This window comes from Rhincodon typus, chromosome 19 (genome assembly GCF_021869965.1).
Source record: "Rhincodon typus isolate 14 chromosome 19, sRhiTyp1.1, whole genome shotgun sequence".
NCBI lineage: Eukaryota > Metazoa > Chordata > Chondrichthyes > Orectolobiformes > Rhincodontidae > Rhincodon > Rhincodon typus.
This window is the reverse complement of record NC_063350.1, coordinates 56,771,555-56,791,644: the sequence shown is the minus strand read 5'-3', so window position 1 is coordinate 56,791,644 and position 20,090 is coordinate 56,771,555. Positions and strand designations below refer to the sequence as shown.

The following is a 20,090-nucleotide window of genomic DNA, read 5'->3' as shown; positions in this document are numbered from 1 at the left end:
CCTTCCTGCTCCTCTGCTGCTTGGCTTGCTGTGTTCATCCAGCTCTATACATTGTTATCTCTTTAACAGATTACTTGCTTTGAGATTCAAAATAAAATCATTAGTTCCCAGTTGTGAATTATTCCTTTGGTGAGGTGAGAATTTCCAGTGAGTTCCAGTGAGGTATCCTCAGGATATCTAGCATTTACAGGTATCTTGTTACATAACAGTAAATATGCTGTTCTCTCTCCAGGCTACAAATAGGAATGTAAACGACGCAGTTTACTTTGTTCAGGAAGCAGGGCAGGTTGATTTTCTTTTTGCAGAACACCTACGCTCGGTTCGCACTAAACAACTGCACCTCCCGGTCGCGAACCATTTCAACTCCCCCTCCCATTCCTCAGACGACATGTCCATCCTGGGCCTCCTGCAGTGCCACAACGATGCCACCCGAAGGTTGCAGGAACAGCAACTCCTATTCCGCTTGGGAACCCTGCAGCCCAATGGTATCGATGTGGACTTCACAAGCTTCAAAATCTCCCCTCCCCCTCCCCCATTTCTGAAGGAGTGTCTAGGCCCGAAACGTCAGCCTTCCTGCTCCTCTGATGCTGCTTGGCCTGCTGTGTTCATCCAGCTCTCCACCTTGTTATCTCAGATTCTCCAGCATCTGCAGTTCCTACTATCTCTGAATCAAGTTTTAAAAACATGGGTTCAAATTACGCAATGACAGATGGTAAAATTTGAATGTAATGGAAGTCTGAACTAAAAAGCTAATCCAGTGGCAACCATGTCACCACTATTGATTGTTATAAAAACTGATTTGGTTCACTAATGTCCTTTAGGGAAGGATGTCTGTCCTTGTTAGGTCTGCTGTCCTTGTTAGGTCTGATCTACATGTGAATCCAGATCCACAGCAAAATGATTGACTGTTAATGATCCTCTGGGCAATTGTTTCCAGCCTAGCTAACAGTGCCCACATGCTATGAATGAGTAATGATTAAAAAAGTGCGTAAAAAGAAAGTAATTTTGTCACACATTGCACAGTGATTTTCACAACCCGCTCTGTCTATTGTCTTGGTGTTGAAATGTTATCTCCTGGAGGGCGGAGTCATTCCAATTCTGTGGTTTCTTGCATGCAGCCAGTTTCTCAGACAAGCTTGAAGTCTTTGCTTTTTCACAACTTGTCACAAGCTCCCAAAATCCATCTACTTTGGCATCTTTCTATATTGTGCCCTACTTCAAAGATTTCCAGCTTTGCTATTTAACAAGGTTTTTTAATAAAACCACGTGTTAAGGATTTAACATGTAGATTGCTTTAATTATTTTGGCAACTAATATTCTTAAAATTAACCTAATAATTTTACAGTGCTGTTACTATTCCGTGATTGTTTCCTACATTGTAACCTTAAGAGAGTGCAGAAATTGTTTCTGTGATTATCGATTTCGTTGCAGGGTGATGTTGGAAAGGCTGGGGTTGCTCTCCTGATCAATGAGTAATTTGATAAAGCTGTATATGGTTATGCTAAGTATATATAAGAAAAGTAGAAAAAGGAAAAACTCCTCCCATTAGCTGATAGTACAAAGATGACATTTAAGGTTTTGGGTAAGAGTTGCACAGGTGATGAGGAAGATTGTTTTTTAAACATTGTGATAATAAAATGGAACCTGCTGCTTTCATGAGATTAGTGGAAAGTGGAGATGATCAATGATTTCAAAAGGAAATTGGAGGCGATTTTAAAGCAAATAGTCTTGCAGGACTCTGGGAATCAAGCAGGGGAATGGGACTAACTGGATTGCTTTGCAGCAAATTGACACGGACTTAATGGGCTGAACGGCCCTCATGCTGTAAATGACTCTTACAATGATTGTTTCCAAAATATCTCTGGCTGGTGTGCTTTGGATATTTTGAGGTAATTGGTGGAGTTATATAATTGCAAATGTTTTCATTTCATGCAATGTTCATAACACTACAATAGCCTGTCATTGAATCCGCAATAAATTAGTGGTAACAGGTTTGTTCACTTGGCTCCAATCGGAATGGATATTCCCAGGCTCCTTTTCTCCTCACCCCAGCACCTGTAATCAGTTGTCTCTCTGGTTGTCATGTTGTACCAAAATTGCTCTCGCTCTGTTTTGCACACTTTGTCTACTGGGCTTGTTGCTTCAGCACTGTCCAGTTCTCCCCAGTCAGGTTATTGTTGGATCCATATAGAAAGATGGTGTTATTGATCTTATTCCCTCTCTAGGTCCTGCAGACTACATTTTTTGGAGTGTGTGTCCTCACAGACCTAGTGTGGCGCCTTTCTCAGTCTGATAAACGTATGCAGCGATTGTCATTGAGGATGAGTGCTCTCCAGGACTGGCTGTTCTCAGCTCTAGCCTTTCCCATTGGCTTTGTAAGTACAGCATTCATTGACACCAAGATATGTATCACTGGTACTGGGATGTGCGTGGATCCCCAGCACCGACTAATTCAAATGGATTGCATTGGATTGCTGACTGATCTTTTTTCTTTTTCTGTCAGTTTGTCGTTATGAGTTTCTGGATTCTTTATGCCTATGACCGGGAACTTGTTTACCCAGAGCAACTCGACAAAATCATCCCAACCTGGCTGAATCATGCAATGGTGAGTGAGAGTGTGTCCGAAACCCTCAGCTTGATACTGCCAGGTGAAATCAGTCTGCTTTCCCATATTCTGGCTTCTTGCAGTCAGACTGGATGCCCTTGCACTTTGTGCTCCTGACCAATCTGTGATTTGCCTTGCCTCCCCCACCCCGACTACCTGTGACACACCCATACTCTGCACCCAATCCCCCACCCTCAAGTTTGAACTGCTCACACTGTGTATTTCTGTTCTTTGCAGCACACAGTAGTCTTGGTGCTGCTCATGTTGGAGCTGTTTGTGGTGCAACATCGCTGGCCCAATCACAAGGGATGCCTGGCTGTTCTTGTCACCTTCTGCAGTTCCTATTTGCTCTGGTGAGTTCCTTTCAGATTTCCAGGAATTGGGATTATGCACTAACAGGCACCAACTTCAAACACATTCCTTTGGACAAAGCTCCATACCCTGTAGGTGTTGATCCAGTCTTTCTTTTCCCCCAGCTGTCTGACTGAATCTCAGCACGCACGAACCTGTGACCTCCATCTCTCTTATTTCCCCTGTCTTGCGTTGCCCCACCTCCCTTCCCTCTTGTGGTTCCCCCCACCTGACCTCATCTGACATACCATCTCCCTTCCTCCTTTGGGAGGGGTTGTGTGTATTCTTATTGCACCTTCCATGTGATACCACCTAATGAGTACAAAAAATGCATAAGTTTCGCTATCGTTTTTTTTTTCCTCAGGGTACTTTGGATTCAGCACAGGTCATCTATTTGGGTCTACCCCATTCTGGAGGTGCTCAGTCCCATTGGCCTGTGTATCTTCCTGACAGCAGCTGTCCTTGTAACTGTCTCTTTGTATGTTGTTGGTGAGAAACTGCATCGCTGGAGATGGGGTAAGTCCAACTCAACTGAGCAGAGCCCTGTCCTTATTCAACCCCAGTGCAAACTCCGTACACACTGACTTATTTGGGTCTCGTGTTGATCTCCTATTGTATTCATGTGAAAATGTAACTGTTTGCCCTAAGCAACTGAATCATAAAATCCCCAGAGTATGGAAACAGGCCCTTTGGCCCAACAAGTCCACACTGACCCTTGGAACATCCCACCCAGACCCCTCCACCTATAACCAACCTAATCTACACATCCCTGAACGCTACAGGCAATTTGGCATGGCCAATCCACCTAGCCTGCACATCTTTGGACTGTGGGAGGGAACTGGAGCACCCGAAGGAAACCGCAGAACATGGGGAGAGTGTGCAAACTCCACACAGACAGTCGCCTGAGGGTGGAATTGAGCCCGGGTCCCTGGCGCTGAGGCAGCAGTGCTAACCACTGAGCCTGTTATTATTCAGATATAGGAAAAGGGAAAAAGAGAGAGCTTAGGTGGTCATACTGATTGTGGTTAGTTTGAGGTTGTGGAGTTGCTCCAAAAATTAAATTAAAATTCATGTTCAAAGTAAACAATTTTACTGAATTCGTTCTCCATGTCCTAGCTTGATCTCAGTACTGACAATCTAGTGGATCTCTATTGAAATACTCGGATCTCTACTGTGGTATTGGAGTGGATCTCCTAAGCAGTGACTTGCTCGTGGGTCTCAAAGCTGAGATTTCAATAATTATTGAGAGCAATCGTGAAAGATAATCTGACTGTCAATGCTGGAATGTTGAGTGCAGGAGGGTAGGGTTTCTATCTCTCTCATTTTTACACAAATTCAACAGCAGATTTTACCCTTGTCTCAGTCTCAACCATCTGTCTAGGTGCACAAATCCAGGCACATCCATCACCCTCTCTGTGACACTGGTTTCTCCACATTATCTGCACATCTCACTTTTCGTGATATACAATGCGATTTATAAAATGCTGTATTGCTATCAGTAAAAGTGCTCATCAAACTGTTTTTTTTATTATCTATTGTACTGTTATTATTTAAGACCTTTTACTGAATTGGGACTTAAGGTTAGGTACAGAGTACAGTTCCCTCTACTCTCCTCAATTGAAAGTGAAGCTACCTCCACACTTTACCATTCTACACTCCCAGGGCCGTGCAGCACTATTTAAGTATATAGATATGCAAGAAGGTAAACTTTACGTTCCATAGAGAGAAAGCAGGAATAAAAATTGTTACTAGGCATAACTGTCGGTTAATGAGCATGTGCTACTCTAAGGAGGCTTGGTGCTGGAGATTAAACCCCAACCCCAAGAAGGGAAATAAGGATAATCCAGGAAACTATAGACTAATGAGTCTTTAGTCTGTTGGGAAGCTAGTGGAGACAATTTTTGGGGATATGATTTTTCCACATTTGGAAAAGCACGGTCTAATTAGGGACAGTCAGCACTGTGCAGGTCATGTCTTATAAACTCAATTGAATTTTTTGAGGAGGTGGCGAAGGTGATCGATGAGGGTGGAGCAGTGGATGTTGTCTATGTGAATTTTAGTAAGGCTTTCGACAAGATCCCTCCTGGTAGGCTCATCCAGAAGATTAAGATGCATGGAATCCACAGTGACTTGGCCACTTGGATTCAGAATTGGTCTGCCCATAGAAGGCACCAGGTGGAAGGTTGTTCTTTCAGGCTGGAGGTCCATGACTAGTGAATCATACTGGGACATCTGTTTATGAAACATATAAATGACCTGGATGAAAATGTAGATGGTGGGGTTAATAAGTTTGCAGATGATACATAGATCACTGGAGTTGTGGATGGTGTAGAAGGTTGTCAAAGGATACAGCAGGATATAGATCAGTTGCAGATATGGGTGGAGAAATGACTAATGGAGTTTAATCTGGGTAAATGTGAGGTGCTGCACTTGGGAGATCTAATTTTGAGGAAAAGTATACAGTTAATGGCAGGACCCTGAACAGCATTAATGTACAGATGGATCTTGGTTTTCAAGTCCATAGCTCCCTCTATTCCCGCAAGTAGATAGCGTGGTAAAGAAAGAGTAAGGCATACTTGCCTTTACTGGTCAGGGAATTGAGTACAAGAGTCAGGATGTCATGTTGCAGCTTTATATAAGACTTTGGGTAGGCCACACCTAGAGTATTGTTCACTTTGGCTGCCATGTTGCAGGAAGGATGTGGAGGCTTTGGAGAGGGTGCAGAAGAAGTTTTCCAGGATTTGCCTGGAGTAGAGAGTTTGAACAATAACGAAAACTCAGGTTGTTTTCTCTGGAGCAGTGTAGGCAGAGAGGAGACTTGATAGAAGTCTATAAAATTGAGATGCATAGATAGGGTTGATGGTCAGAATCTTTTTCTCAGAGATGAAATATCTAAAACTAGGGGGCATGCATTTAAAGAGAGGGTAGGAAGTTCAGAGGTGATGTGAGGGGCAAGGTTTTTTTTGAGTGGTAGGAGTCAAGAATGCGCTGCCAGGGATGGCAGTGGAGCGTGTTACGATACTTTTAAATAAACACATGAATATGCAAGGAATGGAGGGATATAGAACAAGGGCAGAAGGGATTAGTTTAATTTAGCATAATGTTCGGCACAACATTGTGGGCCAAGGGCCCATTCCTATGCTTTACTGTTCTATGTTCAACTGTGAGGTGTGTAGCTCTGAGATTGTGATATAATGTAGAGTGACACGGAGACACTTTTTTTTAAGGAAGACCATATGTGAGCAGTCATGACCAACCAGACTCCAGTATATAGATTGGCATTCTCAGTAAAGTTTTCGCTTATGGAAATGGATGAGAGAGCTTCAGAAAGAGGCAAGTGGACTGGGGAAGTGACTCTCTAAGCCCTCAGTACTGAGTTTTAGTAGGTACCCGGTGATGCTGTGGGGATTCCATATATTGTTAGTTACTCAGTGATCTCTGCTCTCTCATCAGTTCTGCTAATTGCTCTTGCTGCTTATTGTAGAAAATGTGCTTTCGTGCTGAGCTTATTTTAGTGACACAGATTGTGAATGTGTCCTGTCAGCCACAATGAGAGTTAGCAGCGCTGCATAGTCTGGTGTGGAGCCAGCCACGCTTGCAACCAGCAACTCCAGTCAAGGTAAGCACCTATCCGACCCCTCACCTCTCTCTCTGATCTCCACCCAATCCCATATTCACGCTAACCCTGATTTTGTTTGTGCTGTGCTGTCTGAATTTGCATGTGTCTGTTATGGTCCCAGCAGGACCCACTAATCTTCCAGTGCTCTACCATCAGTGTTTATGTTCTGTGGCACAGTCTGTGATTACCTAAGTATCTGTGCTGTGCCCTGACTGCCAGGATAATCGGGGAGCAGGGGAATTACATTGGTGACAGGGAGGCTGTGGTAAAGATCAGAGTCGCTGTGGGCTGTGGCGGAAGGGGAGTGAAGAGTCACAAGACAGGTGATTTGGAGGAGTCCACTTCCATCCTCTGAATGCAGACATTGGCTGAAAAGCTTTCCCAACTGCCCATTACTAACTTGGTGTGACCTGTGTCAGTATTCAGGTCAACAACAAGCAACACGATTGAACACCACGGAGGTTGAAGATCTGGGAATGAGGAGCGTGTAGCTGGGGTTCAGGGAATGTGGGGGCAGAGAGCCAAGGGTCCACGAATGAGGTGTGTGACTAGGGGAGCAAGAATGGGGGGACATGTGACTTGGGTAGTTCCTGGATCATGCAGACATGAAGCCAGGGAACCAATCAGAGTCATACAGCAAAGAAACAAACCGTTCGGTCCACCACGTCTATACTGACCAACAAACACCAAACTACACTGATCATATTTGCATACACTTGGTCCACAGTCTACTGTGCCCTGGTGTCTTAAGTGCTGATCCAGGTGCTGCTTAAATGTTGCTAGAGTATCTGCCTCCAACACCCTCTCAGACAGCATGTTCATTATATATACCACCCTCTGGGTGAAACATATTTTTTCATATCTCCTATAAACCATTTGCTCCTCACCTTAAAGTTATGCCCTCTGGTCTTAGACATGTCTGCCATGAGGAAGAGATTCTTATGATCGAAACCTGTCAGTTTTGTATATCTCAATCAGATTCCCCGGAGCCTCTGCCTCCTCTGTTCTAAGGAAAACAAACTTGGCCTATCCAGACTTTCCTCATAACTGAGACTTTTCATCCCAGGCAACATCCTGCTGAATCACCTCAGCACCCTCTACAGTGGTGCTGATTAGCGTGGTGACCAGAACTCCACACAATATTCCATCTGTAGCCTAACCAGTGTTTTCTTTCCTGGCTAATGAAGGCAAGTATCCTGTATACATTTTTCACCACCCTGTCAACCTGTGCTGACACCTGCAGGGATCTAGGGACTTGGACACCAAGGTGTTCTTCAGTGCTCGGGACTTACCATTCATTGTGTATACCTTAATTTGACCTCAAATTGCATTGCCTTGTACTTATCAGGATTAAATTCCAGCTGTCATTACTCTGCCCAATTTACCAGCTGATCAATTTCAGACTGAAGCCTGAGACATCAGCCTCTCTATCAAGCACCACTAATTTTTACCATCTGCAAACTTAATTGTTAAATGTTGTATATTCACATCCGAGTCATTAACCTACATAACAAAACAGCAGGGTTCCCAGCATTGATCCCTGTGGTATTGCTGGTCACAGGCTTCCACTTAGAAAATAACCCTCCTCCATAACCTCTTGCCTTCTATTTGTGAGCCTGTTTAGGACCCAGTTTGTCAATTTACCTTGGATCCCATGTGCTCTTTTTTGGACCAACCATCCGTATGGAACCTTGTCAAAAGGCCTTACTAAGTCCATGTCAATCACACCAACTGCACTACCCTCATCAATACATTTTAGTCATTTTTCTCAAAAATCTTAATAAAGTCAGACAGGATCTCCCTCTTAGCAAATCCATGCTGATTATATCTGATCAATCCCTGCCTTTCAAGTGTTGATTAATCCTGTCCTTCAGAATTTTCCAATAATTTCCTTACCATTGATGTCAAACTAACTGACCGGTAATTACCCAACCTATCCCTGATACCCTTTTTGAACAAAGGAGCCATATTAGCTATCCTCCAGTCATCTGGTACTTCAACTATGGCCAGTGAAGTATTAAATATATCACCGAGGGCCCCGGCAATCTCCTCCCTTGTCTCCCGTAGATTCATCTCGTCATGTCCTGGGGATTTATGCATCTTGTGTCTGCTAAAACATCTGATAATTTCCTCAATGTGTTCTAGAACCTCACCATCACAACTAATATCCCCAGCTACAATGTCTTTCTCCTTCGTGAATGCACACAAGTATTCGTTTAAGATCTCACCCAAGTCCACTGGGTCCATGTGTAGATTGCCCCTTTAGTTTCTAATAGGTCCCATTATTTCTTTGGTAATCCTCTTATTCTTAATACATACTTAACATATGCTTCCTTCTTTTTCTTTATCAAACTCTCTATCCCTTGACAACCAGGGTTCATTGGACTTTATGTCCTCGCTCTTTACTCTTAGAGGGACACGTTGGCCCTGAATTTTCACTCTACTACTTTTAAAAGACTCCAGCCTTCCAAAAGGTACCTGCTCCCAGTCTACGTTTGCCAGATCCTTCAATTTAGACACTTGACTCCTGCACTATCCTTATCCCTTTCCATAATGACTTTGAAAGTTCATCATGGTTACTATCCCCAAAATGCTCATCAACTGAAACTTTGTTAAATACAAATAGACATTAGTTCCTTCTAGATCAAGACCACAATAGTGACCATTTGTCTGATTAGTCAATGTTGTGTATGAGATCAGTCTGAAACAGAGTGTGTGTTGGTATCTGTTTAATCAGCTATTTTATGAACTGCTGCAGATGTTTATTGATAAAGTTGAATTATATATCAATAGGTCTCCCGGATCAGTGTGGGAAGGAATCTTGCTACTTTGATCGAGATCCGTCACAGGAGTGCAGGTTGAACTCGGCCAGCGAGGCTGCAAGTGAGAAACACAGCAATCCTGACATTCCTCACTCTGCATCTCCATCCACTGCAGCAACTGTCTCAGAGTCCTGTGGGAATCTCACCCCATTCCCAGACCCTTTCCAGCAGAAGCTTCTAGATCTTCAAAAGGAGGGGTTTGAACATTTGGCAGGAAAGCTGGACCAGATGATTGACCTAATGGGAAATATTGCCCAGAGTTTGAGTGCACTGCCCCTCATCCAGGCCGAGCCAGCTGTTCCTGTGATTCGCTGTCCGTCTCCCACTATAGTTAGTCACAGAGCAAAGCTGTCCACTCCTGAACAGAATGAGTCAACCAGTGACCCCTTTGGGGATCCTGAGCTGGACACCGACACTCAAAAAGAGGTTGACTATCGAAAACCTATTCGCCTCCCCTTAAAAAGTCACCTGCCCAGTCTCCGAAGGACAATGAAACCTATCTCCTCAGTGAGTTCAGGAGTAAATGCGGTATCAAGTGTGGAACTGAGACAGACAGGACAGGGATCTTCCAGCTTGATTCCCAACCTGTGATGTCTCACTGAGAAGTACGAATTGACCTTAGCACCACCAGATACTTTGGGGCTTGGGGGAGTGAGTGAGGTTGGGTTGGGGGTGTGGGGGGTGATTGTGGAGTGGAGGAGAGGGATGTGGGATGAAGATTCATTCGAGGTTGCTGTTTCTGATCAGTGAAGATGAAGCCTAGACCTGTCCATGACTGCAGACTGTGCTTTTTTTTTTTGGATGCGATTTCAACCAGTTTAGGAAAAATAGTGCAATTCATTACAGATTTCTTTATTAGTTATAAAGGATATTTGAGATGTGTAATCAAGGAATGATGTTTGGAGCTGGGAAATGCTGATAATTTGATATAGCCAGAGTTTGTGACTCAGTGATGCTGAGTATATGCGACTCCAAAAGAGAAGGCATCACAACTGTCCTCTTCGTGGGGCAGTGCGTCATAAATATGTCATCCCGACCCTGGAGTGAGAGAAGTTGTTTCAACACTTGTCAGCTTCTTTGCTCAAGGAAGGGAAATAACCTTCACCTGCCTGCCTTCATTCGGATTCAAGTTTAAGTTGACTAAAACTGAACTTTCAAAGACAAATGTGTTTCCTTTACTTTCCTAAAAGCTGACAGCCCAGACTGGGAGTTACTGAGACTGCACAGCAAGCTGAAATCCTGAGGAATCCCTGTAACAGTCCTGGCCTACCAGCACACTGTCTGCACACGTGGAAGGTCTGTAACCACTGCCCTGCTCCAGCTCTCTGCAGCAATCTGCTTTTGGATAATTGGGCTGAAGTTCCAAAGGACACAAATTTTCCCAAAATAGTGATGTATTCACTCAGGCATGGTGGATTCTGCAGTTAATGGTGTGGGCAGCACTCCCCAGGAAATGTATTGTTTTCAGTTATCAAAGCCAAGCTCTTGGTCCTATGACAACAAGGTGCAGAGCTGGATGAATACAGCAGGCCAAGCAGCATCATAGGAGCAGAAAGGCTGACGTTTCGGGCCTAGACCCTTCATCAGATAAAACCGAAACATTCATCCAGCTCTGCACCTTGTCTTGGATTCTCCAGCATCTGCAGTTCCTACTATCTCTTGGTCCTATGTTGTTCGGGTTGCATTTACTGTTTGTGTCAAGTCAGCAGCTGCCACAGGGAAAAGTTTGCACTTTTTTTAAAAAGTTGTAAAACCTTGAAATAAAATGATCAGCAACACAACATTCTTTTAAAACTTCATTTCTGTGTTTAACACGTTGGCTCGTTATAGAGGGGTTTCTATCTGAGCACCAGATCTTCCCATACGAACAGTAAGTGATGTTGAAACATCAGTCACTGCTGAGTATAGGGACCTATTTTGTCCTGAGGGAATATTTTATGCAGAATATTTTGTATCATTCCCATCATTACCAGTTTTGCTGGGACTTCTTGATGCCACACCCAGTCAAACGCTGCTTTAATGTCAAGTGTAATCACTCTCTGCTCACCTCCTAAGAGTCCAGCTCTTCTGTCCACAATTGATTCAAGGCTACAGTGAGGTCAGGAATGGTTGATTGGCCCTGGCAGAATGCAAACTGCCCATTACTGAGTAGGTTATTTCTTTGCAAGTGTCACTAGATAGTACTGTTGACCACCCCTTCTGTCACTTTGATGGTCAAGAGTAGACTGATAAGGCAGTAATTGGCCACATTGGATTTTTCTTGCTTTTTGTGCCCAGGACATTTTGTCAGGGTTATAGCTGTAGTTGAACAGCTTGGCTAGTTTAGAAGCAGAAGTCTTCCACATGTTTGTCAGAATATTGTCAGAGCCCTCTGCCATTTCTCGATATTGCATGGAGTGAATTGAATTGGTTGAAAACTGACATCTTTGTTGCTGGGGATTTCTGAAGGAGGGCGAGATGGGTCATCAATTCAGCACTTCTGACTGAGGTTGGAGACAAATATTTCAGCCTTGACTTCGGCGTTCCTGTTCTAGCCTCCTGTTCATAAGGGATGGGAATATTTGTGGAGTCTCCACCTCCAGTGAGTTGTTTAATTGTCCACCAGATCAGAGCTTAGACATGGTTGTAAGGTCGCATAGCCCTGTCTGTTGCATGCTGCTTCCACTGTTCACCTTGCAAATAATCGTTTGTCATAGCTTCAGAAGTTGACACCTCATATTTAGGTATACCGGACACTACTCCCAGCGTACCCTCCTGTGCTCGTTGAACCAGGTTGATCTCCTGGTTTGATGGAAATGGTAGAGTGTGGATATGCTAGATTGAGGTTACAGTATGTGGTTGAACACAGTGCTGTTGTTGATGGTCCATGATGTCTCTCGGATGCCCAGTTGAGTTGCTAGGCAGGACTTTGCCCAGCAATGACTTTGTGGTGATCAATCCAATTAATCCTGTCATGGATATACTCATCTGTGGCAGGTAGTTTAGTGAAGACAAGGTGACCAATGTTTTCCCTTTTTTGGTTCTCACCACCCGCCTCCTGCAGTCTTCTAGGACACAATCATCTGATAGTGGAACTACCAAGTTTATTTTTCCATGTTGACTTGGTGCAGGAGATTTTGTGGCTCCTGTAGTCAAAAGTTGAGAAGTCCCAGGGTAACAAAAACAAATTGCTGGAAAAGCTCAGCAAGTCTGGCAACACCTGTTGACGTGAAACGTTAACTGATTTCTCTCAAGTGATACTTCCTCAAAATTCCCAGGGTAACTGCTCCTTGCCTGTGTGCTGCCACCTCAGGATGTCTCCAATGATGTTGATGTTGATGTTTGGTATGATTCCATGTAAATGACTATGACAGGCTGTTGCTTGTCTATGGGGCAGCCCTCAGAATTTTGATACTCACCCCCAGCAGTATTTCCTGTGTTGAATTCCGGATAGTCTGAGCAGCACATTGCATCCATTGAGAGGTGTATTGCAATTTTTCTTCCACAGTTTACTATTAGGTGCACGTGTATTATTTTACTGTGACAGATATTCTTCCTGCTAAAATAAATGAACTTTTGCTGGGCTCAAAAGTCTTGGTCCTGTTTCATGGTTGAACACCAAATATACTATGTGACCAAAAGAGGGCACTAGTAATTTATTCATTCCTTTGTTGGCAGCTTTTTGCACTTACCTTTAATTGCTGCCCAACGATGACATGCTGTGTTCAGCTTGATATTTTGTCCAGGTGAAATTTATGATTTAATTTGCATAAAGTTGTCCAGTTGACCTGTTTCTGGATTTACTGAATCAAGTTCATGAGGCTAAATCCACATTCGGTCAGCACTTGATGCCTGAAATGTTGCACAAATATCCAGGAGAATGGACTTTTTTTTTTTTGAAACTGCTTATCTTTTAGAGCATATTTCACCAAGTCACTTAATGTTTGAATAAAACCTGTCTTGACTTTTGTCATAGCTTGGTACAAAAGTGGAATGTTTTGATATTGATTGCACAATACTGTCTTTTTCAAATTCACGATCAGTTGTCTTGGTGATTGCAACTTGATCAATTGCGTGCTTTTCTTGTAAATCCTGGTCTGGAAATCTGGTTTCCAGGTGGTCACATCAGAGTTGAATAAATTGGAGGACTGCAGCAGTGTCTATGTCACAATCAAGAGCATCCATAACCACCTTAACTTTATCCCTCAAATCTGTTCACCTAGATACTGAGTCTTCCGTTTACTCATCTTGGCCATTGCAAATTGCATAGCTTAAATCATTGATGAACAGTTTCTCTGTAAGAATTTGCCAGTTCACTGAGCATCATTCAGAGATATCAATGCAACATAACATTCACAAAGCCACAATATTTTCATGCAATATTTGTTTAATGCTCTAAAACATCTTGATAGTCAACACACTTCATTCTGAGGTTGAAATGCCACCAAATCATACGCTGTGACATTTGCAAAATTCTCCAATCTTCAGCGATGACCTGCTGAAAGTTGCATAAATTATTCTTGGAAGTATTTCAGTATCTTACATAAATAATACCCCAGCTGTAAATATTCCCAGATTTTTCTGTGATCAACATAATTTTGTCGCACGACTCACTTTTCCTTTCCCAATATAACAAACTTCATTTGATATAAACATCACCATCTTCTATAAATCAGGGTGACTGTTAACATAAAATTGCTTGATTGCTGCCACAAAGGAGGAACTGTTGCAAGCAGTTCAAGGTTTCTGCAAGGACAGTCTTGTAAACAAGTTGAGATTCTGGTTGAAAAACAAAATGTTGATGTACAAAGTAATTTTTTGTACTGAAATGTCCATACTTTTGTCCACTCTCAAGGTGTAAGTATTGATTTGCAGAATTCGTCCAACAACTGTCTCTGTATGACCAACCCAATGCATTCTACAAGGTGTAATGCTTGCTGCGCCAGCCCTCAGTAGTTGTTGATTACTTCACCACAGGATCATGAATGTCTTGCACCTAAAGCATAGACACCTTCGTCTTTGCTGCAAGTATGACATGATCAATGAGAAGTTTCACCATATTGGGATTGGTCTTTTTGTGCTCTCTGCACATCACCTTCATCTCACAATACCCTGGTGGTTTTGGTGTTTGATGACTCATTTCCTTTAGTTTTGGACATATTTTAGACATGTCAAGAAAAAAAACTTTAAAATATGAAAGCTAAATTTGCATCACATATTACTTTCTTAAGGGAATGGCTGCTGCTTCACAGATCCTGTACCTAAACTTCCTAATCACTGCTGAGAAGGCTGAACACCCCAGGAGTTTCTCACCCTGTTCTACAGTTTTTGACACAGGTCCCTGACTGGAAATGATGCGACCTGGCTTCTTCCCCTTCCCAGTGCCTGCTTTGACGATCAAAAGTTTTTACAATTAGTCTGAAGCTGGGAGTGGGTGGGTGTCTGAGTAGAAATTCAGAAGGTTTGGGTTTGTTATGGTACCTTGAATCCGAGAATCCTCCATTGGCCACCTTTACATAGCTGTCAGGAAGGTGTTGCATGGAGGTCTGGAGGATTCCTTCATTGCTTGTATGTGTGCAACTGTCCACTGCCAGACTGTTACAGGGTATGCACAAATTCCGAATTCCTGGTGCACAGACACATGCAAGCAGCTTATGTGGAATGTCAGCCCCCAGATGTCAGTAAAGAAGATTTTACACGCTTGACAATGCTGTTTGCCATTGCTAAGCTCAATGTCAGGTAGTCCATCTGACTTAATTGTAATTTAATCCAACTAAGTGCTGTGGTGTTTCAGAAACAAGAAGAGTCAGTCACATTGCTTACATTCCTGTGAGTGTACAGTAATATTTAGTATTATGTAGTCTCACCCTGCGCTGCCCCTGTCCTGGGACTATTTGGTGTGGAAGGAACTTCCTGTTTACAAGAATTAAGGGAGCTTTATTTTCAGTTTAAAAGAGTAGGGAGAGCTTTACTCTGTTTCTATTGCCATGCTGTACCTGTCCTGGAAGTGTTTGATGGGAACAGTGTCAAGGAAATAGTAAAAGCATAGAAGAAGCTTCACTCTTTATCTAATCCAGTGCTGATCCTGTTGTGGAAATGTTTGACGGGGACAGTGTTGAGAGAGCATTAGTTTCATTTTAAAAGGGTAGAAGTAGCTTTACATTTGGTTTGGAAAGACGGGAGGGAGCTTTGCTTTGTGTCTGGCCCGATGCAGTCCCTGTCCTGGGAGTATTTGGTGGGGGCAGTGTCATGATGGCTTTGCTTTCTGTTTAAAAGATTAGCTGGAGCTGTACTCTATAATCTAGTTCTGTGAAATACCTGTCCTGGTAGTGTTTGATGGAGACAGTTTCAAGGGAGCTTTACTCTGTGTGTAATCCCATGCAGTCACTGTCCAGGAAGTGATTGATGGGGTCAGTGTTGAGGGAACTTTACTTTCAGTTTAAAAGAATAGAGAGAGATTCTGTATTCTTTATGTCTCCTGCTCCTTTTGAGTGTCCTGTGAGTGTTTGGGGGACAACGTAGACAAGAACTTCCAGTTTGAAAGAGTAGAGAGAGATTTACGCTATTTTAATCCCATGCTGTCCCTATCATGGGGTTGTTTGATGGGGACAGTGTTGAGGAAGCTTTTTGTTTACTTTGTTCAGAAAACTACAGGCACCTTTTACTCTGTATCTAACTCTGTGCTGATTTGTCCTAGCTGCATTTGATGGGGATGTAGAGAGAGCTTCACTCCTTACCTATCCCCATGCTGTACCTGTCCTTGAGAGTGTTTAATGGTGACACTATAGAAAGAATTTTATTTTCGGTTTAAAAGGTTCAAGGGAGTTTATCTAATCTTACATTGGACTTGTCCCGGTAATGTTTGATGGGGACAGTTTTGAGGAAACTTTATCTGTAACCTATTGTGCATGATTTAGATTCTAGCCTGTCTAACGCTAATAATTTCTGTTATTCTGACTGTTTTTGTGTTGTTTTATTTCAGAAAGTATGGAATCCATGAGAAAATCAAAGTGAGGTGGTGACTATTTGGATTTGAATACCGTGATGGCTGGTGGAAAAATTGTTGTGGCATCTTAATTTTGAGCCCATGATCACTTAATTTAAGGATCACCAACAGTAGCTGTGTTCACAGTGAAATATCCTTTCTTTCTCAGATAGATATATTTCTGGTTAATCTCCAATAAGATGGAATTCCAAGAGAAGTACCTATTAAATTTATGTGCATTGAGTTATTAAGCCCCCCCCCCCCCCCACCCCATCCAAGCACCATCATCAGACCCATGAAGGTAGTAGACCAGTGACATGCAGCTGGTGACGTAATCAGTAACTGGCAGCCATTAAGCCTGTGTCAGGCCTCAGCCTCTGCTCGCCTGGTGATTCTGTCGAGCTGCAATCTCTGCAGGAGCCTTGCAATTTTCTACTGAGCTTATGTGATAATGTTAATCAAATTTCTAGACCCATCAACTGGCAGCAGTCGTGCATTATACACAACAGGGTAAAGAGCACATCTCATCTCTGGAGAATGTGTGCATTCTGCTCACACCAGGGCTATTCCAGCTGAGTCACAGCCTGTTCTATTCCGAACTCTAATTCTTCGTACCTGAACTCACTGAGGACCTGGTTATTGGAAAAAGAAAAACCAGAATTACTCTTTTGCCCAAAACTCACTCCTATCCTGGAGACCAGATTAAGAGGCCATTTGGCACCTTGAGCATGTTCTGCCATTCAGTTTGATCATTGGTTGATTTATTAATGACCTTAACTTTCCTGTCTGTGGCCCAAGATGCTTTACTGCGTTATGGTCAAAAGTCTGTGTACCTTAGCCTTGAATATTTTCAGTGACCCAGCCACCGCTGCTCTGTTGGGGGAGAAAGGTTGAAACAACCGTCAGAGAAGAAAGACCTCTTGAATAGAAGACTTATTCTGAAACTGCATCCCTAGTTCTAGAATCCTTTTAGCATCCCTCCTGTCAAGCCTCTTTTTCTTAAAAATAGCACATTTCATTCATCTAATCTCCAGTAAGTTTAGGCCAACCTTCGTACTTAGAGATGATGGTATAGTGGTAATGTTACTGGACAAGTGGAGGCCCAGGCTGCTCTCGGCACGTGGGATCTGGTGGAATTGAAAGTTAGTCTCAGTAATGGTGACCGTGACAACTATCATTTATTGTTGTAATCACTAATGTCCTTTTTGGTAAGGAAATCTGCTGTCCTTACCTGATCTGGGTCTACATGTGTTGCCTGACCCACAGCAATGTAGTTGACTGTTAACTGACCTCTGAAATGGACCTAGCAAATCACACAGTTCAAAGGCAGCTAGATGTGGGAACAAATACTGGCCTTGTTGACAATGCTCACATTGCATGAAAGATTAAAGAAAATAAACTTTTTCGTCTCAGGATTTCATGAAACGAAACTTCTCTGAACTGCCTTCATACCAAGTTTATCCTTTAAATAGGAAACCAAAACTGTACACAGTACTCCACGTGTGATCTAATCAATAATGTGTGCAATTGTACCAAGACTTCCTGACTTTTGTCCTCAGTTTCCCTTGCAAACAAAGGCCAGGATTTCATTTGCCTTCCTTGTTACTTCCCTTGCCTGCCTGCTAGCCTCCAGTGTTTCATGTGCAAAGACACCCAACGCCCTCTGTACTGCAGCATTTTGAATTCTTCGTGACAAATTGGACAACCTCATATTTTCACACATTCCATCTGCCAAATTTTGCCTGCACACTTAACCATTCTGTGTTCCTTTGTAGACTCTTTGTATCGTCTTCACAGTTTGCTTTACTACCCATCTTTGTAACATCAGCAAATTTGGCTACAAATCATTAATATTGATCATAAATATTAAACACTAGTACAGGTACATGCAGCAATACACTAGTTTGCCAATCTGATACTGTTCTATTTTTTCCAACTCACTGTTTCCTGTTAGTTATCCAGTCCTCTATCCAAGCTAATACATCAGTCCAATATCATGAACTCTTATCCTGTGCAGTGATTTTTTTTTTCTGTGGCACCTTATTGAAAGTCTTTTGAAAATGAAAATGCCCTACATCTACTGGTTCTACTTTATCTCCCTGCTTATTGTATCCTCAAATAATATTAATAAATTGTCAAACATGATTACCCTTTCACAATACTGTGTTGTTGCTGCCTGATTATATTGTGGTTTTCTCAATGACCTGTTACTGCCTCCTTAAGCAGGAGCAGTGAGCTTGGCACAAGAAGGAAGAAGAGATCATTTCTGGACTGAGGCACAGTTCAAATGAGTATATATTTCTGGTATTTTAAAGCAGCGTGGGAATTTAATGCAAAGGGCAACAGGTCCTTTTTGCTTAGTTTTTTGGTTCATAGTTTCTAAGGTCTCTTTAACAGGATGAATTGAGGCGCAGGTTTGGGGGCCCAGCAGAAAACAAAGAGTGACATCACAGTAAAACCATAAATCCATTGGTTCGTAATAGCTACTAAATTGACTATCTATTCTAAGTTACTTTCTGATTAAAGGTATATAGCACAAATAATTTACAGATTAAAAATGAAAAGATCAGTAGGTAATTTTTTTTAAAAGAAATGAAAGACTAATCAAATAAAATAGAGATCCAAGGTCAGGCGATGGAAACTGGTGGACTCCATTGTGGTTCATAGTGACCACATCTGTAGTAAGTTCCTTGAGCTTGAGAAACTCAGCTTAAGGAACTCCATCTCAGAGTTGATGAGCTGGAGTCCAAGATTTGAATGCTGTGATGCCAGGTATTGTCGGTGTAAGAGAGGTCTTTGGTTTTTTGGATAGTTACACTCGTGTTTTGTGTGTTTACTTGATATGCAACTGTGCAGAACCAAACTGCTTTTGTGTCAATGTATATATACAAAGATTTTTTTTTATGAATAAAATACATTTTCAAAATTTAAAAAAAAGGGGCAATCTACTTGGATGTTGTATTTCAGAAGGCAGTCTCTTCTTAGATTAACTACCTCAAATTCAGACCGTCATCAGGGACAGAAGGATGTGACTATGAGATTGGCAGGTAGAGGGATCCTGAAGATAGTGCTGCAGGAACTTTGGAAGAAAGCGGGGTCTGTAGGGTAGATGAGCAAACCGAAAACAGCACCATGGTACAGAGTCATTTAGGGAAAAAAGAAATGTAATTGTAATCAGGGATAGTATAGCCAAGGGAATGGACATTGTCTTTTGTGGCCACTAGCAAGAGTCCGAAAGGCTATGTGCCTGCCTGGTGCTTGAGTTCAGGATATCTCATCTGGGCAGCAGAGGAACATGGAATGGGAGGGGAAAGATCCAGTTGTTGACCACATAAGTAACAACAAAATAAATAGAAAATAAATAAAAAGAAAAGATGCTGTACTGAGGGAATACAAGCTGCCAGGGGCTAACTTCAGCAGAACCGAAAAAGTAATTGAAATAGCTCTTCAGAGGCAAGCATCCAGTCCCACTCGTGCTTTATTTACAAGTGTATAGCCCTTGACATTAGCACTGCCTCTCACTGAGTCAGGCTTTCAGAGACTCAATATGCCTGACATTTATCCTCATCTATCAGCCAGGTCATAGAGTCATACAGCACGGAAACAGACCCTTCAGTCCAACCAGCCCATGCCGGACATGATTCCAAACTAAACTAGTCCCACCTGCCTACTCCTTGCCCATATCCCCCCAAGTCCTTTCCTATTCATGTACTTATCTAAGTGTCTTTT

The 20,090-nt window shown here is 42.6% G+C and overlaps 1 protein-coding gene across 6 annotated transcripts in view; it reads left to right on the top strand.

The window, feature by feature from the left end:
* Window positions 1-18,506, top strand: part of adtrp1 (androgen dependent TFPI regulating protein 1) — a 21,812-nt gene extending 3,306 nt beyond the window's left edge. Inside the window, exons 2-7 of one of the 6 annotated variants that reach the window (XM_048608325.1) lie at window positions 2,226-2,375; window positions 2,504-2,605; window positions 2,843-2,958; window positions 3,321-3,472; window positions 9,369-9,458; window positions 16,359-18,506. In XM_048608325.1, coding sequence (XP_048464282.1) covers window positions 2,226-2,375; window positions 2,504-2,605; window positions 2,843-2,958; window positions 3,321-3,472; window positions 9,369-9,458; window positions 16,359-16,390 — 642 coding nt within the window. In that variant the 3' untranslated portion in view covers window positions 16,391-18,506. The other 5 variants (XM_048608328.1, XM_048608327.1, XM_048608324.1 and 2 more) reach the window with 5 other exon arrangements.
* Window positions 18,507-20,090: the final 1,584 nt, after the last annotated feature.